Source organism: Lynx canadensis, chromosome B3 (assembly GCF_007474595.2).
Source record: "Lynx canadensis isolate LIC74 chromosome B3, mLynCan4.pri.v2, whole genome shotgun sequence".
In the NCBI taxonomy this organism is placed as follows: Eukaryota; Metazoa; Chordata; class Mammalia; order Carnivora; family Felidae; genus Lynx; species Lynx canadensis.
Genome location: NC_044308.2, coordinates 122,120,295 through 122,145,811, shown reverse-complemented (window position 1 = coordinate 122,145,811; position 25,517 = coordinate 122,120,295). Strand labels below are relative to the sequence as shown.

Genomic DNA, 25,517 nt, shown 5'->3' with positions numbered 1-25,517 from the left:
ATTGGTCATCAGTCCTTAGGCTTATGACCCTCCTGTCCGGCCCCGCCCCGTTTCCCCTTGGCAGCGGGGCCTTGGGCGAACCACCTACTCCGCGGGAGTGGGCCCCGCCCCTATGTGACGGCCAGGCCGGTAATTGGCGGGGGCGTGCAACCATTTCCGGTTTCGAGGAGGTGGGTGGGGTGCGGAGCGGGACTGAAGCTGCTGCTGTCTCGGCCGCCGCCTACAGAGTCGCCTTGTGCCTGGTGCTACCGGGACGATGCGGCCGGGGCCCGGAGGCTGCTGCTACCGTCGCCCTGTGCGGGCGAACGGCTGCGTGGCGAACGGGGAAGTGCGGAACGGGTACGTGAGGAGCACCGCCGCTGCCGCTGCCGCCGCAGCCGCCGCCGCCGGCCAGGTACGGTGGGACTGGGCGGTCGGGCTGAACCGGAGGCAGTGGGCCGGGACCCCGCGAGCTGCGCCCGTGCCGAGTCCGCGGAGGGGGCGGCCGGGCAGGGCGAGGTCGCGGTGACCGTCCGCGGGGCCGGGAGCGGGCGCCAGGCACGGCTCAGGTGTGCTGGAAGCGGTGTCCCGGCGCTGACCGGGCCTGCCCGGAGCGGGAGGCTCAAGGGAGGCGTAGGGGCTCCCCCATCTCTCCGCGTCTGAGGTCTTCCTCTTTTCCTCCAGAGGTTGGGTTCTGCTCAAAGCCACAGTGCCTTCATCCGCCTGATTTGACCAGAAATTCGTGCCCCTCCTCCCCCGGGGAGGCAGGGAGTGACCCTGCGGACCCTGGGAGGATCCACTCCGGGGCTCTTGGTTTTTTCCCTGGAGGCTCCCTCCTCTTGTCCTCGAGGTGGTTGCTTCCTTTAAGAGTCCTGAGAAACACCCTCGGGGTCCTCGGGAGGCAGAAAAAGTTAAGAGGTGGTACCAGGCGGAAACACACCCAGTCTCTCCCTAACACATACCTACCCCTTCTGCAAGCAAGGCATTGGACCACAGATCTGACAGTGAACCGGGCCTGGTGCCTCACAAGCATTATGCTTCTACCCAGCCCTTGGTGAAACCCCATCCCGGGCTCTAGGTAGAGTTAGGTGGTCCCTGTGAGCAAGCGTGCTATCACAGAAGGGGCTGTTGAACGCAGGTGGTGACTTGTGATGCGTCTCTATACCAGTTAACCAAGGTTGAATCACCAACCAAGTTCAGGCAGTTCTGAAATATTTTGAAAAGTTGTGAATTGAAGACAATAATTGTTAACAGCCTTCCAATTCTCTGGATGACATATTCCCTGAGATGTGTTTTTAAAGACGAGCTGTTTAAAAAGATTAAAGGACAGTGTTACTTGAAGAAAGTGTTGTGAGATTTACAATTGACTTTATTTTTTTTATTATTTTTAATGAAAAAATTTTAATGTTTATTTATTTTTGAGAGAGAGAGAGAGAGGGAAGGGGCAGAGAGAGAGGGAAACACAGAATCCGAAGCAGGCTCCAGGCTCTGAGCTGTCAGCACAGAATCCTTTGTGGGGCTGGAACTCACAAACCTCTAGATCATAACCTGAGCCAAAGTCGGAGCCACCCAGGTGCCCCTGCAATTGACTTTAATACTTATAAATCCCAATCAGATATTAAGGAAAACTTTTTTTTTCCCTCCCAAAGCCATCTGTTCCCAGTAGCAGTAGTGTGACTATTGTGATTTATTTGGCTTTAATTATCTAGCAGCCCCCGCCCCCCCCCCCCCAAGTCAGTAGATGTGATATGGTAGATAGACCTGTTACTGTTTGGTGTGAAATAGAAAATAGAGCATTTCTCCAGGTCATGCTGACATAGTAAAACTATGAGAGTTGGGGGACAAATAAAAGACTTGACCTCCCTTGAAGTCGTAAGATGGAAGGCACCATAATTCACAGATTCAAAAGATTTATTTTTGGGGCACCTGGGTGGCTCAGTCAGTGAAGCCTCCGACTTCGGCTCAGGGCATGATCTTGAGGCTCATGAGTTCGAGCCTCGCATCTGGCTCTGTGCTGACAGCTCGGAGCCTGGAGCCTGCTTCAAATTCTGTGTCTCCCTCTCTCTCTGCCCCTCTCCTGCCCTTCTCTTTCTCTGTCCTTCAAAAATAAATACACCTTAAAATTTTTAAGAAAAAAAGGTAAATAAAAACTATTAAAAAACAAAAGATTTATTTTCATTTTTAAAGAAATGTGTGAGAGAAGTGGTGAGAATGCTCTTGTTATTAATGGTGTAAAGGGTTGTTTTTTTAGTAACATAAATGGGTAATAAGAAACTTGTGGTATAGGGTACAGCATGGAAACCTAAGGGGTAGGAGTCAGAGAATACATTGCAGCTGAATGAGTGGATTATGATTTTTAAGAAGGAAAAGGAAGACAAGAGAAAGGTGTTTGCACTTCAGGAAGTGTTTTGTGTTTAGCTGCTCTTTTCACCTAACAAAGGAGTTATGTTCTGATTTAATAGTAAATTTCTCCCTCCCATAATCTAGCAATTTAACATTTGTAGGCATGATATATATTTCTTTAATGTTTATATTTATTTTTGAGAGAGAGACAGAGCATGAGTAGGGGGAGGGGCAGAGAGAGAGAGGGAGACACAGAATCCAAAGCAGGCTCCAGTCTCCGAGCTGTCAGCACAGAGCTTGATGTGGGGCTCAAACTCACAAACCTCGAGATCATGCCCTGAGTCGAAGTCAGATGCTTAATCAACTGAGCCACCCAAGCGCCCTGGCATGATATTTCTTCAGAGACAGCTGATTAATAATAAGATGAAGACACATCAAGTTGCTAAAGTGAAATTTAAAAATTTGTATGACTCTAATAGCTGGCTGACTTTTTCTAGTATATTGTAGAGAAAAATTCCACTCAAGGCACTGTGGTGGCATCTGGAAAAATGGTCTAGTAGAAGGCCTGAAAGAATGTTTAGGGCTCCAGTGTCCCTTCTAGAAAACTGTTTGTCAGAAGTCTTTTTAAAACAGAGACTTCAGAGATACAGCTTTGTACATGAATATGAGGAATATTGACCATGGGTTTGTTTGTTTTTCCTTAAGCCAAAGAGATTTTTGGTAACTTCATGGGAGCAAGAGTATCTTTAAAAAATTTTTAGTTGTTTTTGTTTTAATTAAAGTGATTAATTAAGTTAATCACTTTAAAGTGCTACATTAGTGCTCCAACCTCTATTTTTGCTCAGTTGCTGGGGAAATGTTCCCAATTATGCCATAAAAATACACATAAGATATTAAGTCTGCAGGTTTGTGTCTTTTAACTGAAATATAAATCGAGAGTTTTTAAACCCCAAGATACAGGTTTGTTTCCTCCCATATCCCAGCATTTGTCTTTGGATGAACAGGAGAGAAGTTAGAAACTTCTAGGGTCCTTTTACACTCTCAAGAGTTTCTGCATCTGATGGGATGGATATATATGCTTGCCCTTTGTTCTCTTTGGGTTTAGAGTCTGAGTAAATAGATCCTTTGGTAGAATGGGCATATAAAACAACCAAACATTACTGTTTGTTTTTGTTTTCTGGGTCCCCCCCCCCCCCCCAGTTTCTTCTCATTGTAGTAAAATACACATAACATAAAATTTACCATCTTAACCATTTGTAAGTATACAGTTCAGTGGTATTATATACATTCATAATGTGCTACCACCACCACCATCCACTGCCATAACTGTTTCTTCTTCTTCTTTTTTTTTTTTTTTTTTTAAATTTTAAACGTTTATTTATTTTTGAGACAGAGAGAGACAGAGCATGAACAGGGGAGGGTCAGAGAGAGAGGGAGACACAGAATCTGAAACGGGCTCCAGGCTCTGAGCCATCAGCCCAGAGCCCGACCCGGGGCTCAAACCCACAGACTGTGAGATCTTGACCTGAGCCGAAGTCGGACGCTCAACCGACTGAGCCACCCAGGCGCCCCAACTTTTTCTTCTTGTAAAACGGAAACTCTGTCCCCATCAAACAGTAACTCCCCATTCCCTCCTCCACCTAGCCCACCCAGTCTGTGGCAACCACCATTCTACTTCTGTCTCTATGAATTTGCTGTAAGTACCTCATATAAATGGAATCGTACAATATTTTTCTTTTTATGACTGGCTTATTTCATTTAGCATAATGTCCTCATGGTTCATCCATGTAGCACTGTGTATCAGAATATCCTTTTAAAGGCTGAATAATATTCCATTGTATGTATAAACCACATTTTGCTTAGCCATTTGTTTTTTTTCTTGTAGGAGTTTATTTTTATTTTATTTTATTTTTCTGTATTTTTTATAATTTACACCCAAGTTAGTTAGCACATGGTGCAACAATGATTTCAGGAGCAGATTCCTTAAGCCCTTACCCATTTAGCCCATCTCCCCTCCAGCAACCCTCTGTTTGTTCTCTATATTTCAGAGTCTCCTATGTTTTGTCCCCCTCCCTGTTTTTATATTAATTTTGCTTCCTTTGCCTTGTGTTCATCTGTTTTGTATCTTAAAGTCCTCATATGAGTGAAGTCATATGAGATTTGTCTTTCTCTGACTAATTTCACTTAACATCATAGCCTCTAGTTCCATCCACGTAGTTGCAAATGGCAAGATTTCATCGTTTCTGATTGGCGAGTAATACTCCATTGTATATATATACCACATCTTTATCCATTCATCCATCGATGGACTTTTGGGCTCTTTCCATACTTTGGCTATTGTTGATAGTGCTGCTATAAACATGGGGGTGCATGTGTCCCTTTGAAACAGCACACCTGTATCTCATGGATAAATGCCTAGTAGTGCAATTGCTGGGTCATAGGGTAGTTCTATTTTTAGTTTTTTGAGGAACCTCCATACTGTTTTTCCAGAGTGGCTGCACCAGTTTGCATTCCCAGCCATTTGTTAATTGACACTTGGGTTGCTTCCAAGGCTTAGGTATTGTGAATAATGCTGCTTTGAATATGGGTATACAAATACCTCTTCAAGACCGAGCTTTCCGTCATCTTGGATATATATTCAGAAGTGGAATTGCTGTATCATATGATAATTCTATTTTGAAGTTTTTAAGGAAATACCGTACTGTTTTCCACAGCAGCTATACCATTTTACATTCCCATCAGCAGTGCACAAGGGTTCCAATTTCTTCACATCCTCGCTAACACTTGTTATTTTCTCTCTCTCTCTCTCTCTTTTTTTTTTTTTTTGCATAGTAGCTGTGAGGTAATAGGGAAAAATGTGTCTATGTGTTTCTGCTCCCATATCCTGGCGCAGAGCTCATGAAACTTGTGCAATTTCCTAAGTGATAATACTAGGAGCATCTTTTGTTCTAATATTTAGTCTTTGACCCTTATTCCTGACACAGAGTATCTAAATCCCTTGGAATTTCCCCAGTGATAGCAGTGTCTTTTGTTCTAATGAGGTGACTCTGTGTGGGTTCCCGGATGGGAGCTGCTCACCAGAAAGACCAAGCCAGGTGTCAGCTCCACCTCCATTCTCCACAGAGGAGCGAGAGGCTGGAAATGAAGTTAATGATTGCTGATGCGTGAAGCCTCTATAAAAATCCCCAAAGTACCAGGTTCAGGGAGCTTCCGGGTTGTTGAACATATGGAGATGCTAGGAGAGTGGCGCCCCTTCCCACACACATTGTCCCTGTTTGTCTGTGTCCTTTATCGTATCTTTTTATAATAAACTGGGAAATAGTAAATAAACAGTTTTCCTGAGTTCTGTGAGCCATTCTAGCAAATTATCAACCAGAGGAGGAAGTGGTGAGAAACCTGATTTATAGCCGATGGGTCAGAAGCCATGGGACAACCTGGACTTGTGACAGGCATCTGAAGGGGGTGGGGCCTTCACCTGAGGGATCTGACACTATCTCCAGGAAGAGAGTGTCAGAATTGGGTTAAATCGACACCAGCTGGTGTCACGGTGGAACACCTCCCCCCCCCCCCCCCCGCCCCAATCAGGTGTGAGAAGTGCTGTGAGTGTGGTAGCTCAGTGAGAGGAGAGGAGAGGAGGAACATCGCAGAAGCATTGGGTTTTGCTCTCTACGGGAGCCCTGTGTAGACAGCACTGTTTTTTAACGATGACAGTAGACATGGAGTTTTCACAAGGAAGAGGAGCAGTAAAGCAGTAATTTTTCCTCCCTTACCATTCAGAGGGGTGAGAGGAGGGCCAGCCTTTATTTGAGGTGAAGGGTGGCAATTAGCACTAGGAAAACTTTGAAAGAGTTAGAATTGGGAGCTTTGGCAGAATTAGAGCTAGAAGGAACCTTTAGGGGTTTATGTAATTCAGTTCTTTTATCTCTTTGTAGGACTTTATTAAAAAGTAATCTTGATAGATGATTCTATTCTATTTTTAAAGACCCCTAGAGGATTTGCAGGAACTTTTCTTCAGCGTGTTGCAGCATTCAGTGATCTTAATTGCCAGAGTTTCTTACTGTGGGTTTAACGTTTGATCAAATAAATGCCGTATTTTGGTTGCACCTGAAATAGAATACTTGTTTTTACTTTTAGAGCTCCTTGTTTACAGCCTTTTTAAAAAAATCTCTTTCATTTCTTTAAGGAATGTTTGAGGTTTGGGCACACATTTCACCTTCCTTAACTAGTTAATAAGTATTGAAGGGAAAAAAAAATTACCTGCCTTTGAGACCATTTGAACCTAACTTTCTAACCTGTAGAAGTAGTTTTAGAAGTAGTTTTAATGATATATTAGGATGATGACAGCCTTCTAGCTGCCAGAATAAGATTCTATCCTAAGGAGGACTTGGGGCACAAGTCGTGTTCTTATTTAAATATAAGACAAGCAAAGTAGAAAGAACAAAGGGCCAGTCTTGCTACTTAGGAGGCAAATGAATAACTAATGGAGGGTGGTTTACTAAATAGCTACTAGCTTTTGTTTCCACTGAAAGGAAACAGTAACTGTGAAGAGAAGTTAGTTTTAAGACAAGAGCTGGAGGAGTATCTGTTCACACTTGGCCAGATACCTGTTCACACTTCACAGGTCTCATGAGACATCCAAAGACCTCAAGGCATTGAGCCAAAATAATGTTGTAACTACAGTTGTGGGACTAGATTTTTGTTTTGAATGCACTTCTTCCAAGGAGGAGAACATTTCAAATCTTCCTAGCTGGATCTGAAAGATTCCAGAGTCATTAATTCCACTCAGGAATTCTCTCGAATAAAACTTCTTGGGCAATGAAAGCAGTATTTAATACGTAAACCTCTGTATTCTTAAGACAGTACTTTAAAACTTGGATATTCAGGGAAAGCAGGCTTGCCCACTTTTTAGGGTTGGCCTAGGTGCCCTAGAAACTTTGTAGTGCTCTGGGGCAAGATAGTTAATTGGTTGAGATTCAATTAGATTCAGTTTTTGAAAGAAAGAAGTAGTGTTTTATTGGCAGAATAGGCAATTGAGAGGGATGGGTAGAGACTGTGTTTGCATTCTGAGTGGGTGTGCCTTACTTGATTAAATACGTGGTTTGTGGCCTCAGAAGTCCGTTGCCTTCTGAATAGCTTCTAAGAAGGCTTCCATAATATAATTTGTAGTTTGTGACTGATTAAGCAAGTAAGCCCTTTCTCTCAACCCATTTAATCTGAGAACATTTATGTTGATGTTTGCGGTCTTTAATGCTACCTTCAAGACCCATAATAAAGATTAAGGTTGCTATTTTTCCTCTTTAAAAAATTTTGCCTCTGATTGTAGAAATAATACATGTGTACTGTAGGACCCAAAAGGATTGGGATAATCCCTGGTGTAGGGGTATTGATTTTTTTTAGTGTGGTCTGTTTTACCAGCCTGCTGCTTTCTGCTAATCTCTAAGTACAGTGAAATACGCAGTTGTACTGAGACTATGGGTATGGCCCAGCCTTACTCCAAATAACGCATATTGAGGTTGGGGAAGGTATTCAACAAATTTGGTAATCTGGTAGGTTTAGAAAGTAAAGTACTGACTTCCCAAATTTAATGGTTTTGACTTATTCTAAATAAGCCTCCTGCTGTCTAATTAGTAAGCCTTCAGCAAACATCTGAGATTTTACTGCATAGTTCCCTTTATCCGTGGGGCATATTTTCTAAGATCCCTAGTCGATGCCTGAAACCACTGTATACAGTAGATAGTATCAAACCCTGTATATACTATTTTTTCCTCTACATACATTCCCATGATAAATGTTAATTTATAAATTAGGCACAGTAAGAGATTAACCACAATAAATAATAATAGAATAGAAAATTATAATGATACGCTGTAATAAAAGTTATGTGAATGTGGTTTCTCTCTCTCAAAATACCTTATTGTACTGTACTCACTGTTGTGATGATGTGAGACGATAACATGCCTACAGGATGTGACGAAATGAGGTGAATGATGTAGGCATTGTGACACAGCATTAAGACTGGTGTTGACCTTCTGATGATACGTCAGAAGGAGGATCATCTTCCAGACTGTGGTTGACTGTGGGTTTGGAAAACATGGGTAAGGGGGACTTCTGTATTTGCCTTGTGCCTGGGGTGTGGTAGGATCTTAGGGAATCTTAGTTGAAGGAATGAACTGGTGGTGGTTGAAGCCATGAGAATTGGTGAAGCAGAAGAAGGCACTAAGCAAGAAGAGGAGGCACCTAGGAAGTAATATGGGGGAATCATAATGTTACTGGGAGAAGACACACACACTGCTGAAGAAGGCTGATTGTGCAAGAACAGAATCATTGGGAAGTGGTTTGAGAAAGCCCAAGGAGAGAGAGAGGCCATTTCATTAAGGAGGGTATGCAACGTGGTGGCGGTGGGAAAGCAAGGCTATAATTGTAACAGGCACCATTTACTGTGGCCAGGACCTCCTCCAGCTTCTTCACGTATCTAGTCTTCACAAGGTCCTTTCTGGGTGTATATTATCCCCATTTTATAAATAAGACTGAATTCCAGATCATTTAAATAACCAGTCCAGTTAGTAAGTTGATAGAACCTGCCTTGTCTTACTCTATTAAGCCACTGGATTTGGCAGTTTAGAAATTACTGGTAAGTTTTGAGGAGTTTAAATTAGATATGCCACAAGTTATGCCACACTCTGAACATATATTCCCAGAAGTGTCCTCCTTTTTTCAGCAGGGGAATTTTGAAAAGTAGGGAGTCCACATTTTTTTTTTTTTTTTTTTTTTTTTTTGCAATCAGGATAAATTCCCTCATTTGTGTCAATAGCATCCCCATATGGAATGACTGAAAAGTGCCTCCGAAGCTAGCTGTAAAGCAAACATATTTTGACATTACTGTTTTCCTGCCTCAAAAATGGAGACCCCCAAGTATGTATGCACGGGAGCGTTTTCAGTTAGTTCAGTGGCATCCTGTGCACGCGGGCAGCGAGGCTCTGCCCCGGAGTTACCGTTCTCACCTGCCGCCCACATCTCCTCTGTAGCGTTTCCCAGTCTCCAGGTCAGCGTGTCACGGCATCACAGACCCGCGTAACAGGAGAGCGGAGCACGAGGGTGGCTCTGCCACAGGTGACTGCACCTTCATCTCGGCTCTCTTCCACCTCTGACACGTTCTGGGCCTGTGGCACCACACCCTCCGCTCTGGCTGTGTGGTGGATGCCGACTGAGAGGCAACCTGGTGCCTTTGCCTTCTCTGCGAATAATCTCGGATTATTCCGGTGGTCGCCTCTGTGCGACACGATCACGTTCCTTCCTTGGTCCTGACTGACACGGGGGTAGGCTCTTGTGCCACAATGAACCTAACAACACTCTCTCACGGGATTTAAAATTTCCATGGGGAGAGTTTGTCCTTAAGTAGAATAGTATCTGTATTATATACTCTCCATCAGAGTTAACATATCTGAAAACTTTTACAAATTTTTAGTTTTAACAAGTATTCTTGAACGTTTGCATATTTTCAATAAAATTTAAAGTGGGCATATGTAGTGTGTCTGTTGTAAAGTCAGCATACGTTACATACAATTTTACATGCAAAATACTGGAATTAGAAAAACACCATACTTGGAAGCATTAAACCAACACATTAAAGTATAAAGAAAATAATCTCCTGAAGTTCTACAACCTGGAGATAACCACTGTAACATTTTCATGTATATCCTGCCAGATAGGTAGGTAGGTAGGTAGATACACATACACACAAATATATAAATATATATATATATTTATTATATTTATTTATTAATAAGATTTTATTATAGATATTTATAAATTATTATAAATATTAAAATTTTATTTTATTAATAGTAAGATTAATATGTTTATTTATTTATTATATATTTATAAATATATAAATATATATGTAATAGGGAGGGGGTACAGTTTTATGTAAAAGAAATTGTTTAATGTCATTAATATATTCTATCACCAGTCAGTAAGACAAACATCATTCTTTTAAGGGGTACAAAAATTTCCCAGTATGAATATATAGTGTAATTTATTTAACCAATCCCTGTGCATAATGTTTACACTTCCCCAATATTTTCAATATGTCAACACTTTGTATATCTTCTCACACTTTTGAGTTTTTCATAGGGATAAATTCCTGGAAATGAGATTGCCCACTCAAAAAGTATATGTGTGGGACGCCTGGGTGGCTCAATTGGTTGAGCGTCCGACTCTTAATTTTGGCTCAGGTCATGATCTCAAGGTCAGGGGATCCTGTCCCATGTGAGGCACAGACCGCTTGAGATTCTCTCTCTCCCTCTCTCTCTGCCACTCTCCCGTGTGTGCTTGCGCTTTCTCTCTTAAGAAAAAGAGGAAGGTGCATGGGTGGCTCACTGGGTTAAGCTTCTGATTTCAGCTCAGGTCATGATCTTATGGTTCATGGGTTCAAGCCCCACATCAGACTCTGTGCCGATAGCTCAGAGCCTGGAGCCTGGTTCAGATTCTGTGTCTCCCCCTCTCTCTCCCTCTCCCCCGCTCATGTTCTATCTCTTTCTCTCAAAAATGAGTAAACATTAAAAAAATGTATATGTATGTATGTGTATATATATGATTCTGATCAGAATATCATTTTAAAATGAATTTAAAGGAAGCTGTAGAAATATTTTTTAAGCTTTCTGATTTCTAAAGTGCAATTGACTGCAATTTAAGTGATCCAAACCGTATCTTTAAATGAGTAAAACTACTATCTCAAAATATAATGTAACACAGAATCCTCTTGGGTTCCCAAAATGCATTGGTGAAAATGTGATACAAATGTCACTTTCCTCACCTGATCTTTAAGTCAGAGTGTTTCAGGTTACCCAGTCCTACCTTCTGAGTGTTTTTGGTTTTTTTTTCTTCTCTCTCTCTTCCTTCCTCTCTTCCTCATGCTTTCTTTCCTGACACATTGATTCTAAAATTCATGTGCAAAAGCAAAGGACCAGGAAGAGCCAAAGCAGTTTTGAAGAGAAATTAGGTAGGAGGAATAACCTTTATTAGATAATAAGACTTGCATAAACCTATAGTGATATTGGCAGTATGATTTTGATGGAACAGAATAGAAAACCCAGAAAGAGCACACTATGGATATGAAATTTGATTGATAATGATGGTGGCATTTCAAATCAGTGGGGAATGGACTAGTGCTGAGAGAGGTGATTTTCTGTATAGAAAAAGAAGGAAAAAAAAAATCCCCACCTCACACCAATCTGTAAAATCAATTCCAGGTTGTTAGATACTCAAATATGAAAATTATATATATGTAACTCTAGCATAGAGGAGAAAATATTTATGACCTTAAAGTATAGAGTGACTTTCCTAAAACTACCAAAGCACAAATTACAAAATAAAGGTTGATAAGTTTGATCGCTTAAAACCTTTACAGGGGCACCTGGGTGGCTCAGTTGGTTGAGCGTCTGACTCTTAATTTTGGCTCAGGTCAAGACTCAGTTGCTCAACTGACTGACCCACCCAGGCACCCCTAGGCAGTGGTTTTTTAGATATGGCTCTGTAAGTATAAGCAACCAAAAACAAATAAATTGGAGTAGATCAAAATTAACTCTTTCCCTCTTTGTACTTTGGTATTTCAAAGGACACTGTCCATAGAATGAAAAGATAATTCACAATATATTTGAAATCATACGTGGATAAGGGACTTGTTATATAGAATGCATAACGTACTCTTACAACTCAACAATAAAAAGACAACCCAATTTTAAAACAAAGGACTTGAGGGGCGCCTGGGTGGCTCAGTCGGCTAAGCGGCCGACTTCGGCTCAGGTCATGATCTTGTGGTCCGTGAGTTCGAGCCCTGCGTCGGGCTCTGTGCTGACAGCTTAGAGCCTGGAGCCTGTTTCGGATTCTGTGTCTCCTTCTCTCTGACCCTCCCCCGTTCATGCTTTGTCTCTGTCTCAAAAATAAATAAATGTTAAAAAAAAATGTTTTTAAATAAAAAAAAAATAAAACAAAGGACTTGAATAGACATTTCTCCAAAGAAAATATACAAATGACTAGTAAATCCACGAAAAGATGCTCTGCATCATTAGTCATTAGGGAAATGCAAGTCAAAACCACAGTGAGATGCTACTTCATATCCACTAGGATAGCTAAAACCCTTGTACGTTGCTGGTGTGATCACAAAATGATATAGACACTTTGGAAAACAGTTCCTAAAATGCTAAACATAAAGTTACCATATGATGCAGCATTTCTAGTCCCTGGAGAAATGAAACATACACACAAAAACTTCTACATAAATGCTCATGGCAACATTATTCCTAAGAGTCAAAAAGTGGAAACAATCCAAATGTCCATAAATTGATGAACAGATAAACAAAATACAGAATAATTTTACAGTGGAATATTATTTAGCAATAAAAAGGAAGTAATGATACATGTTAAAGATGAAAGAAACATTATGCATATTATAAAAAGCCAGAAATCAAAGGCTTCATACTCTGTGGTTCCACTAACATGAAATGTCTAGGACAGGTAAATCCACAGAGACAGAAAGTAGACTAGGAGTTTGCCAGGGCCAGGGGTGGAGTTTGTTTTTGGGGTGATGAAACTGTTCTAAAGTTACGTTGTGATGATTGCACCATTATGTGAATATAATAAAAACCAATGAATTGTACACTTGGGAAGGGCGAATGTAATGATTTGTTAATTACATTTCAATAAAACTGTTTTGTGAGAAACAGGCCTTATGCACAATATGACATCATAAACACAATAACACCAGGGGTTAGTATCCAGGTGCAAAAGCCATATAAATTAGAGGCAAGTATGCACTCCAGCAGAAAAATGGGCCAAAGATAGGAACTGTCAATTCACAGAGAAAGGAACTTGATGGCAAAATAAATATATGAATATGCTCATCCTCACTAGTCCAAGTTATTGTAAATTAAAACAATGAAGTAACTGTTTCCATCTTTACCTTTCTGAAAGCTGTAAAAATAAAAGACCATATTAAATGTTGGCAATGTTATGTAGCAATGGGAATTTATATACAGGTGCTCTTAGTATAAATTGGTACAATTGTCTTGGAGAATAGTGGCAATTTCTAGAAAAGTTGAAATAATGACCACCCTATTAAGTTTTTATCTGGATATATACAATAGCTGAGATTTGCAAACATTTTTGTTCTAGCCTATACTAAGGATGAACATTTTTCTATCAACCTAACGCACGTATAATGTATGAGGTCTTGGGAATGAGGACCTCAACATATTACTTTTGGGGCGATCAGTTCAACCTGTAACATGCTGTTTTCCCAAGAAATTCTGCTCATGCCACAAGGAGACATGTTTAAGAATGTTTACTGTAGAAATGTAATAACAAAAAAATGGAAGTAACCTAGTTTTTCATTAGTAGGAGAATGCCTACCCTCCTACAACAAACAAGCAAAAACCAGTATGGCATATTGCTAGAATGAATACTATACAGCAGTGAAGAGATGACTCTAGATCTGTATTTTCAACATGGGCAAATCTCAGAAACATATTGTTAAACAAAAGCTGCAGAAAGATACATATGGTGTGATATGTATATAAGGATTAAAAACATGCACGAGAATACTGTATTGCTTATGGCTGTGTCTACAGGGAAGGTTTCATTCATTCATTCATTCATTTATAAAAGGAAAGGTATTTTTTTCATCTTTTTAAATAATTTGTTTATTTTTGAGAGAGTGCTTGCACGCGCGTGGAGGAGGGGCAGAGAGAGGGAGAGCTAGAATCCCTAAGCAGGCTCTTTGCTTTTAGTATCAGAGTCTGACGCAGGGCTTGAACCCACCAACGGGGAGTTCGTGACCTGAGCTGAGATCAGGATGCTTAACCAACTGAGCCACCCAGGCATCCCAGAAAGGTATTTTTTTTCATGCATGGTAATGATTCACCAAAATGAGGGTAGTTCTTATACTTTTGGGGGAGAAAGGGAAGTTAACACTTCACTAGGACAAACTTCTTAAACGGACTGGGGGAGTTGCTTAAACATAAGTCAGATCAACACTCCCCTGAGGGCTTCTTATCACTGACAACAAAAGACAGTTTCTGTTGGTTTGCAGGGCCCTGTGTCATCAGGTTCTCCCATACTTCTGACTTCATTCATATCCCGTCAGGTGACTGCACTCCAGCCGAGTGGGCCTTTCTGCTCTTCCCTGAACACATCAAGAAGCACCTCTGCCCTTCCCCCACCCTCCGCCGCGGGGCTTTTGCCCTCACAGTAACTCCAGCCTGGAAAACTTCTCTCATTAGTTTTCTCCCTGCCTCTGTGTACATTTTGCTTACCCCTTACCTGCTTCTGACAGGTTATCCTTGGCCACCTTGTCTAAAATGCTTTCTTCTTCCCATGATTTTTTTTTTTTTCCTGGTTATAGAGCTTACAATTGCCTGGTATTTTAGTGTATATCTATTTGCTTATTTATTGTCTGCCTCTCCCATTGGAGTGTATGGTATTGTATTCCAGTGTTCAGATCATGCTTAGCTCATAGAGGCTCAGGAAGTATTAATGGAATAAATGAAAGAATTAATGATAGCTTTAATGTTTCATTTAATGGGAAAAAATAAGATCTAAAGCCTGTAAGCTAATTGTTAAGTTTTGATAAATCTATATGTTGAGTATCTTTTAATCTGCTTTTTGTATTAATTACAGTGTGCTATTTCATATATACTTGCTAGTTGACAAAAACCAGTTTCCCAAAATAATGTTGTAAATATACACAAGAAACAAGTTGTGGTACGTTTGCCGTTCAAGAAACACGTAGCAAAGTTTTAATTGTTTCAGGTTTACAGGTGGTTAGACTCAGCAGGAGCTTACTGAACGTTCCTGGTAGTGGCAGTGACAGCCTGTGAGGAGGAGCAGGAAGAGGCCGATGACAGTCCGATGGTCTGGAAATGGCACAGACCCTACTGTATTTTATCGCCTTTCCATTAGTTCTTTCTAAGGGGCGGCGTGGCCAGAAGTGGGACTTCTGTAGCACCCCTTCCCATTGTCCAATGAGGGGTCTAAGCTGTGACATGCTGGTTAGTGCTTCAAGGGAAGGGAAGCCTGTCAGCACGGACTTTTCTGCCATGTCTCCCGTTCTCACCTTGATTTGAAATGCCATGAAGCTGGGCTGAGACACCTGTGATCACCAATTAGACTGTAACAGAAGTACATGTTGGAGACCCCTGTTTATGTGCTAACAGCTAGGATCTTTATTGCCTCCTGTGCAGGCTTGGCTTGCATGTAGAAGCACAGGGAGCAGTTTATTTCTAGGACAACTAAATTAGTGTCCTGGTTTCCTAAAAGCAGACGTTTTCTTAGCAGTGGAAGCTCATATAACTATTTATCTCAATCCAAGTATAGCTAAGTAATATGAGCAGCAAAATTATCTAATTACTGTATGAGTAGCAAAAAAGGAGCACAAATGGTGAATTTTAAGTAAAATTCTAATATTAAGCCACTGATGATTTTAAAACAGACTAAGTTGTAGTATTTCTGAAATAATTAAAGGAAAATTTGATTCATAGAAAATCTGAGAAATATGACTAAGAAATGGCCATAAATTGAAAATGTAAAGACTTGGATTCTAATTGCAATTTAGAACTTAAGAATTAAATTTTTGAATTCAGTTTCCTAGAATGTGTGTGACTGGACACATTGCTCAATCTCCTTTCCTTGGTGCTGTCATTTAGTCATGTGAAGAGGACTCAGAATCACTTGTAAAAGAAGGACTTCTCACTGTGTCAGTGTATTTTTCATCCTGTGTATTTATTTATTTATTTTTTTTTTAATTTTTTTTTTCAACATTCATTTATTTTTTGGGACAGAGAGAGACAGAGCATGAACGGGGGAGGGGCAGAGAGAGAGGGAGACACAGAATCGGAAGCAGGCTCCAGGCTCTGAGCCATCAGCCCAGAGCCTGACGCGGGGCTCGAACTCACGGACCGCGAGATCGTGACCTGGCTGAAGTCGGACGCTTAACCGACTGTGCCACCCAGGCGCCCCTCATCCTGTGTATTTAAATATAAATCCCTTTTGACAGTATTCTTTAAAGTAGTTTCCTTATTCTCTTTAATCTCAAAAACCATATTGATTTTTGCATCCTTTTTTTTTTTTTTTTTTTAATTTTTGGGACAGAGAGAGACAGAGCATGAACGGGGGAGGGGCAGAGAGAGAGGGAGACACAGAATCGGAAACAGGCTCCAGGCTCTGAGCCATCAGCCCAGAGCCTGACGCGGGGCTCGAACTCACGGACCGCGAGATCGTGACCTGGCTGATGTCGGACGCTTAACCGACTGCGCCACCCAGGCGCCCCAACATCCTTTTTTGCTAAAAAAAAAAACAAACCCTGAAGAGTCCTTGAATACAAGGATTATCTCTTTATTTGTGTCTTCAAATACAGAGTACAAACCTTGATAGAGAGATTAAATATTTGTTGAGAAGAATGAGATGATAACGCTGATTTTGAGCTCCTTGGTAGCAAGGGGGCTCTGGGTTCCTAGGAGAGGCTTTGATGTCTGAAAGTTATTTGTGCAGTTTTGGGATGTTAAAAAATGAAACAGGAGGAATGTCCATTCCCGGGTACGTGAAATTAAGGAGAGAGGGAGAGGGTCAAGTTGTAAGGGATTTCCCAGGGTTGGTAGTACCGAAGTGAAGAGAGGGAATGTGTAGACAATTGTCTTCTCTGCTTTCTATTTCAGGCATGTCCACATTCTCTCCCTGCCCCTAGAAAAGCAGACATCTTTGATTGATTGCTGGACACTATATATAAAGGACCTGCAGAGACTCAAGTCTATGTTGTTTTCTCCTTTTGCTCTGAGCACCCACACTCTAACCAGGGACTGAGATAGGTGGGACTGGGCTAAAACTTTGGGTAGATTCCATCTAAGGATGGGATCCATTGTGTTTGTTGCAAGCCCCTCCCTCTAGCATTGTAAGTCTGTGGTTGATTTCAAGCCACCTTTCTAGTCTAGCTCTCTAGCTTCTCTAGCACGTGATAAGTGTCCTGTGCAGAAAACTGGCCGTAGGTCTGGGGCTCTGCTAGAATTCAGTCTGTCACACCATCCTATAGAGCTATCATAAGCTCCACTGGTTTTTCTTCCTCTTGGCAGAGTTCTTCTGCTTGTGGCAAGCCCATTTATGATCATTCGTGCTCACACTCTGCAAATAACACCAGGGAAGAAAATGACTAGCGATTTCAGCTCACTAAGGAAAGGTTCTTCTTCTCTGGAATTTTAGTTTATTTGCCCTCTTTGCTTTGCATGAGAGACAGTTCTTCAATGTCTTTAAAACTATTTCTTGTTTTGAGTAATCTGTGTAGTTTTATCTAGTTGTTCTGTGAAAGTGATGGTTTGTCTCTACCTATTAATTTTAACCTATAAGCAGAAGTCTCAGTATGGTTTTTTGTTTTTGTTGATGTAAATGGGACATCAAAATAAAGTTGTTCAAACAACTTTGATAGAGGGTGCCTGGGTGGCTCAGTCGGTTAAGGGTCCAATCAGGTCATGATCTCATGGTTCACGGGTTCGAGCCCTGTGTTGGGCTCTCTGCTGTCAGCACAGAGCCTGGAGCTTGCTTTGGATTCTGTGTCTCCCTCTCTCTCTGCCCCTCCCCAACTTGTGCTCTCTCTCTCAAAAATAAACATTAAAAAAAAAAAAAACAAGATAGAAATTCTCTTTGTAAAGTCTGAAGGTAGACAGGTAGCATTCAGTAGGGTATGAGCTATCTTTGTTTTGTAATCTTTTAGGATGTTTTTTTATTTATTAAATTTCTTTTTGTAGTGTTTATTTTTGAGAGAGAGGGGAAAAAAAAAAAAAACCCACAAGTGGGGAAGGGGTGGCAAGAGAGGAAACACAGAATCTGAAGCAGGCTCCAGGCCCGAGCTGTCACCACAGAACCCAAGGAGGGAGCTCAATCCCACGAACTGTGAGTTTATGATGTGAGCCAAAGTCAGACGCTTAACCCAGGTGCTCCTGTTTATTTTTTGTTTGAGAGAGAGAGAGAGGGAGAGAGAGTACGGGAGCATGAGCTGGGGAGAGGGGGGGGAAGAGAGAGAGAATCTTAAGCAGGCTCCATGCTCAGAGCAGAGCCCAACGACGGGCTTGATCCCACTACCCTGGGATCATGACTGAAGCAGAAATCAAGAGTCAGAGGCTTAACTCACTGAGCCACCCAGGCACTAGGATGTTTTGTTGTTGTTGTTGTTGTTTTTTCAGCATCTCCGTCTTCAACCACATCCATCTACATTCCAGGCCACTGGCACTTCATTCTCTTTCTCTCCAGGAAAGAGAAGTGGAAGGAGAACAATTGTTTTAAAGGATGTAATCCGGCCCTGGTACCTGCCCCTTCTGTTCACTTCCTGTTGGCCAAAGTTCATTACATGGCTACCCCTAGCTGTCAGGGAGATTGAGAAATGTAGACTGTAGACCATGGACCCAGCTAAATCTGAGAGCTTCTATTACCAAAGGGGAGATAGGAATATCTACAGGGGGCCAGTTAGCAGTCTCTGTGATGCTATGGTGTGGGGAGAAGCTCTAACCAGAGTTTTCTTCTAAATAGTCCCATTTTCTTAAACTCTTGTACTAAATAGTCTATTACTTCCTCTTTGATTTGTGATTTTTCAACCCTGAATGAGTCTTGTTTAATGTTTATGAGCATGTTCTCCATAGTTAGGCAAAGTTAGCAGACAAATACTGTCTGAATTTTGATCTGTGGTCTTCTGTTGTCTTTTTTTAAAAATACTAGTTCTGATTTTTGTTTTTCCTTTTTTGGTCTGTCTTCACGTGTGTTAATGAGAACCTGGAAAGGGTTTAGTTATAGGTGGCAATGAGACTCTCACGTCTTCAAAACAGGAAAGGTACTGCCTTATAATTTTGGACCAGATGTCCCTTATCCCAGATAAGAGTAAACAATATTCCAAATGCACAAAATTAACAGAGTTAGGAGCCCTTTTAAAAATTTTTACTGACGCTCTGAAAATCAGTAGGTGCCTAGTCAGTGTAAGTGTACAGAAGTTCTAAGACATTTTAACACAGAATATATACCTGTTAAATTTCTCTCAGTTGATAGCAGTGGAAACTGACTCTAGCTAACCAAAAAGGTGATTTACTGCAAGGATCATAGGCATGCAAAAAATAAATAAAAGGAGGGAGCAGGGTAGAACTGATGAACAACTCAGAAAAGTCAGACGGGAACTAGCACCTGGGACCTCAGCAGCAGGAGTTCACAGACCTTTTCTCCAGGATGTTGGAGATCCAGTGCCCTTCAGACTCTTTCCCTGTTGAAACCATAAATCCCCGTGAGAGAGTGTTGTTAGGTTCATTGTGGCACAGGAGCCTACCCCCGTGTCAGTCAGGACCAAGGAAGGAACGTGATCGTGTCGCACAGAGGCGACCACCGGAATAATCCGAGATTATTCGCAGAGAAGGCAAAGGCACCAGGTTGCCTCTCAGTCGGCATCCACCACACAGCCAGAGCGGAGGGTGTGGTGCCACAGGCCCAGAACGTGTCAGAGGTGGAAGAGAGCCGAGATGAAGGTGCAGTCACCTGTGGCAGAGCCACCCTCGTGCTCCGCTCTCCTGTTACGCGGGTCTGTGATGCCGTGACACGCTGACCTGGAGACTGGGAAACGCTACAGAGGAGATGTGGGCGGCAGGTGAGAACGGTAACTCCGGGGCAGAGCCTCGCTGCCCGCGTGCACAGGATGCCACTGAACTAACTGAAAACGCTCCCGTGCATACATACTTGGGGGTCTCCATTTTTGAGGCAGGAAAACAGTAATGTCAAAATATGTTTGCTTTACAGCTAGCTTCGGAGGCACTTTTCAGTCATTCCATATGGGGATGCTATTGACACAAATGAGGGAATTTATCCTGATTGCAAAAAAAAAAAAAAAAAAAAAAAAAAATGTGGACTCCCTACTTTTCAAAATTCCCCTGCTGAAAAAAGGAGGACACTTCTGGGAATATATGTTCAGAGTGTGGAATAGCTTGTGTGACCAGTGCAAAGCTCCAAACTATTTTCGTTAGTATGTGTGGTATGCGGTAGGGAGAGGATAGTACATTTCAGTAGGATTCCAAGAAAGGGCCATTTCAGTAGAACTTTTTAAGGAACAACAGAGTATACCGCTGGAAGTAAACAGGGTTCATTTAGCAGAAAAGGATGATAACAGTCCTTTGGTTGCCAAAGAATAATAGGTGTTCATAGTGGACATTGATTTCTTTTGTAATGTTCCAAAATGTCTGCCGGGTGGGCAGGTTCTGTCATCGTGCTGTCACATTCAGTGGGGATATATCTATTTGCTTATAAAATCATGCTTGTATGGTTTTGTATTCCTGTCAAATGTATGAATATACTTGCTTTTGTTTCCCAATAATTGCTTCCCCATTTTTTTTTTTTTTAATTTTTTTTTTTCAACGTTCATTCATTTTTGGGACAGAGAGAGACAGAGCATGAACGGGGGAGGGGCAGAGAGAGAGGGAGACACAGAATCGGAAACAGGCTCCAGGCTCTGAGCAGTCAGCACAGAGCCCGACGCGGGGCTCGAACTCACGGACCGCGAGATCGTGACCTGGCTGAAGTCGGACGCTTAACCGACTGTGCCACCCAGGCGCCCCAGCTTCCCCATTTTTGTATCATTACGTAGTTATCTTGTGTTCTTTCATGGGATTCTCAAAACCTCTGCTCAGGATCATTCCTTGTAAGTCAGTTTACCCTGTAATCAAAACTTACCTTTTTCCTTTTCTGAAACTGAAAAGCCAGAATGCAGCACATTATCAAGGACTCTTTTGCTATAAAGACATTATTAGGAAAACTGGCAAAATTTAAGTAAAGTCTGTAGACTAGCTATTAGTACAGTACCCTATCGGTTTCCTGATTAGTAATTATTCTGTAGTTATGTAAGATAATATCTTTGTTTTTAAGAGAGACATGATGAATTATAGAGGTACATCATAACTGCAACTGACTCACCAATGGTTCTTGAAGAAAATTCTCCATCATTCTCTCTACACACCACACACACACACAATTATTTTTTCCTGAGCCAATTGAAAGTAAGTTCTGTATATTATCTCCCCTTACTTTTTTCTTAATCAGTGTGGGCACCTGTAACAAAACACCATAGGTGTATGGATACCATATCTATCTTAAACAATAGATATTTGTCAGGGCGCCTAGGTGGCTTAGTCGGTTGGGTGTCCAACTTCGGCTCAGGTCATGATCTCGCAGTCTGTGGGTTCGGTCCCTGCGTCAGGCTCTGAACTGTTAGCTCAGAGCCTGGAGCCTGCTTTGGATTCTGTCTCCCTCTCTCTCTGCCCCTCCCCCGCTCACACTCTGTCTCTCTCTGAAAAATTTTTTAAAAAATCAGAAAACAATAGATATTTGTCATGGTTCAGGAATTTCAAGATCAAGTTGCTGGCACATTCAGTTCTTGGTGAGGGCCCTTTTCCTGGCTTGTAGATGGCTGCTTTCTCATCATGCATTCACAGGGTCATTCTTCAGTGGAGATCTCTGCTTCCAATACTTACAAGGGCATGATCACATCATGGGGTCCCACCCTCATGACCTAATACAAACCTAATTATCTCCCAGAGGCCCCACTTTGAAATTCTATCACACTGGAGGCTTAGAGCTTCAGTATATAAATGAGGTGGGAAAGAGGGGAGACAAACATTCAGCCTATAACAGTCTGCCTATGACCCCTCTAAAATCATGTTCTTGCATGCAAAATACATTCATTCTGCCCCAACAGCCTCAAAAGTCTTATTAACTCATTCCAGCATCAATTCTAAAGTCTATAATCCAAAGTCTCATCTAAATATCATCTACATCTGATATGGGTGAAACTCAAGACACAATTTATCCTGAGACAATCATCTTCAGCTGTGAGCTTGTAAAGCCATGTAAATTATGTGCTTCTAAAATGCTATGGTGGGACACAGAGGATAGACATTCCTGTTCCAAAAGGGAGAAATCAGAATGAGGAAAGGAGTAATGGGTCCAAACCAAGTCCAAAATTTAGCAAGGCAGATTCCATGAGATTTTTAAGGCTCAAGAAAAATCCTCCTTGGTTTGATGCTATGCCCCCTGGACCCACTGGGTTGGGGGGGGGTCACTTTCCTCTACCTCATATGCTTCAGGCTGCCTTTTGGAGTCACTCACCTAGTGAATCTTTTTTTTTTTTTTTTTTCTTTTTCTTTAAGTAGACTTTATGCCCAGCACAGAGCTTGAACTCACAACCCTGAGATTAAGACCTGAGCTGAGATCAAGAGTCAGACACTTAACCAACTGAGAGGCGCCATCCCCCCGCCACCTCTTTTTAAGTAGGTTGCCTATTGGATCTGAAGTGATGGTCCCTCCTTGCCACCTTTGAAACTGAGGAGGGAACCCGATGGTCTCTGAATTGTCTTTGGAGTTATTCTTTTCTTGTCTTGAAAATAGCAAATGATCACAGCCAAATAACCCTATGGTCCAGTCCTCTAGGATCTAAGAATTCCTAACAGCCTGTAGCACATGGTTTCAAGCATCAGATGGTTCCACAAGGCTTGTTTTGAAATATACAGCAGTCTCCTGCTCTCTTCTACTCTTTTCTCCATCTTCTTTTTGGCATTGACCTCCACATTGCAACGTGCTTGTGTTACTGCTTCTTGACTGTTCACATTGGACATTATTTATTGCCTTATTGCTATTAGAAGACTTGCAGTCCCTCTAGGAGAGGATCTTTGTTGGAAAGACTGCAGCAAGAAGTTTGGTGTGACTAGAAGGATAACTGGCATGTGTGGAGGGTGTTGGTGGCAGGGAGACCAGATGGGAAGAGGAGGGCATTGCAATAGTCCACCGAAGGAAGAGGCACTGAGGGCTTTTTAAAATTGAGCAGTAACATACATCTGGTAAGTGCATAAAGTACATCCTGCTCCCTGACTTTTTTAACCTGTGTGTATACTGTGTCTCCAGTACCTCTCTCAAATTGTAGAACATTTCCAGCCTCCTTAAAATGTCCTTGTGCCCCAAAAGAAGGTCTTGAACTAAGGCACAAAAATGCATTACTGGTTCCAGAATGAAGTTAGAAAATGAGGTGGTGCTAAAGATGACTCCAAACTTGGGAGACTGGGTAGACTGGGTGGTGATGCTGTCAACGAGGTGGGTGGTTCAGGAGGAGATTCTGGTATGCATTAAGGGAGGAGTTAAGAGGGTGAGAGTTCAGCCTTGAACTTGCTGAGTTGGGATGTCCAAGTGGAACTTGGTGGTGGGTGGAAGTGTAAATTTGGAGTTCTGGGGAAAGTTTGGAACTGACATGTGGATTTGTGTATACTCATCAGCATTTGCGGTCTGAGAGCCAGCAAGAAGATGAGAATTCTCTAGAGACGCTATAGAGACCCAAGGTTATCATGAAAGGCATATGTTGCTTTTATTAATTCTGTTTTTATTAATAGTGCATAAAATCAGTGAGAAAAATTCAGTGTAAACTTTTTTTTTTTATTTTAATGTTTATTTATTTTTGAGGGAGAGAGAGATACACACACAGAGCACGAACAGGAGAGGGGCAGAGAGGCAGGCAGACACTGAATCCAAAGCAGGCTCCAGGCTCTGAGCTGTCAGCACAGAGCCTGACGTGGGACTCGAACTCACAGACTGGGAGATCATGACCTGAGCCAAAGTCGGATGCCTAACTGACTGAACCACCCAGGTGCCCCTGGTGTAAACATTTTTAAAACAAAATGATACATAAAAATTCAGTAATGTGTACTCTTTGTTAAAAATGAAAAAATCACATCGGTTCAGAGGGTTATGAATAGGAAGTATGCTCTCTTCCCACTCCAGTTTCTTATGTCTCCTTCCAGATGATTTTAGTGCATACATATTATGTTTATGGTTATCTTGATTATTCCTTTCCAGTATTGCTTTGGTTAAGAGTGGCAGCAGTTTAATAAATATGGCTGACAGCCTACAGGCATGTGAACAGTATGGCTTATTAGTTTGATTCCCACCCCCCTCCCCTTGTCCTGTAATGTGTTTTATGATGATATGCTTATAATCTCGACTGGAAAAAAATGTTACTTTTCAGGCAAACATCTTAGTAGTCGTTGTAGTACTTAAATCTTCCCTCGATTAATAGTACTAACACTGTCACAACCTTGTCTGCTTAATGTGAGCAGACTAGTAACTGTTTTTTTAACCTGGAGGTAGTGATAAGCTAGTATTTTTCTTGATTGCCTTGTTGACAGTGTAATTCTCATTAGAATGAATGAAAGCCTTTTAAGAGTCCTCTTGCCTGGTGAATCCAGAGACTAAAATACACTGGAAAAGTTTGTAGCCCATGTTTTCTTTAGCATGGATTTGATCTCCAGTCTAGTTGAGACTAAAAGGTATTAGATGTCGTTTCGAGAAATGTCCTAATGTTAATTGTGCAATCACTGTAACTTGTTTAAACCCTTCTATTACAGGGTACTTATTGTTGAAAGAGCAAAGAGCATAATGTGTATTTTCATTCATTTAACAAACACTTGTACTGCTTTCTGTAATACTAATAGTAATAAAAGGAAACATTGCTTAGTACTTACTATTTGTTAGCTCTTAATAAATACTATCCTGAGTGCTAGATGTGCAATAATGAGCAAAATAAACCTGGTGCTTTCCTTTATGGAACATTATACATGTATAAGATAGTAATACTATCATTTTTATTTGAATCATGTCAATAAGAAAATTTGGCATCAGTAGTTGAATTGATTTTCTTCTCTCTGAGTTCTAAGACTTTGTCACCTTTATCAGAGGTTTGCATACCAGTTGGCCTGTACATTCTGATCCTGAATGATCAGAGTGACCTGTATTTTTTTTTTAACTTTTTTTTTTTTTTTTTTTTTTGAGAGAGTGGGAGCGGGGCAGAGGTGGGGTGGAGACAGAGGATCCCAAGCGGGGTCTGCGCTGACAGCAGCGAGGCCCATGAGGGGCTCACAAACTTTGAGATCATGACCTGAGCTGAAGTTGAACACTCAACTGACTGAGCCACCTAGGCACCCCCAGAGTGACCCCCAGTGATTTGACTGAGGCTGTTTTCCAAGAGTTACTTAGTTGAATCTCAGTTCCTTAAAATGCAATTAAAGTGACACTGTGATTATAATTATAATATTTAAAAGCAAACTAATGATTTAGCTTACTACTTCCTAGACAGTCCAGCCAACAGTATG

The 25,517-nt window shown here is 41.6% G+C and overlaps 1 protein-coding gene across 2 annotated transcripts in view; it reads left to right on the top strand.

Annotated features, from left to right (window-relative positions):
• The first annotated feature begins 212 nt into the window (after positions 1-212).
• SPTLC2 (serine palmitoyltransferase long chain base subunit 2) overlaps positions 213-25,517 on the top strand; it is a 102,386-nt gene continuing 77,081 nt past the window's right edge. Inside the window, exon 1 of one of the 2 annotated variants that reach the window (XM_030319675.1) lies at positions 213-394. In XM_030319675.1, the coding sequence (XP_030175535.1) occupies positions 257-394 (138 nt within the window). In that variant the 5' untranslated portion in view covers positions 213-256. The remainder of the gene's footprint in view (positions 395-25,517) is intronic. The other variant, XM_030319674.1, reaches the window with a different exon arrangement.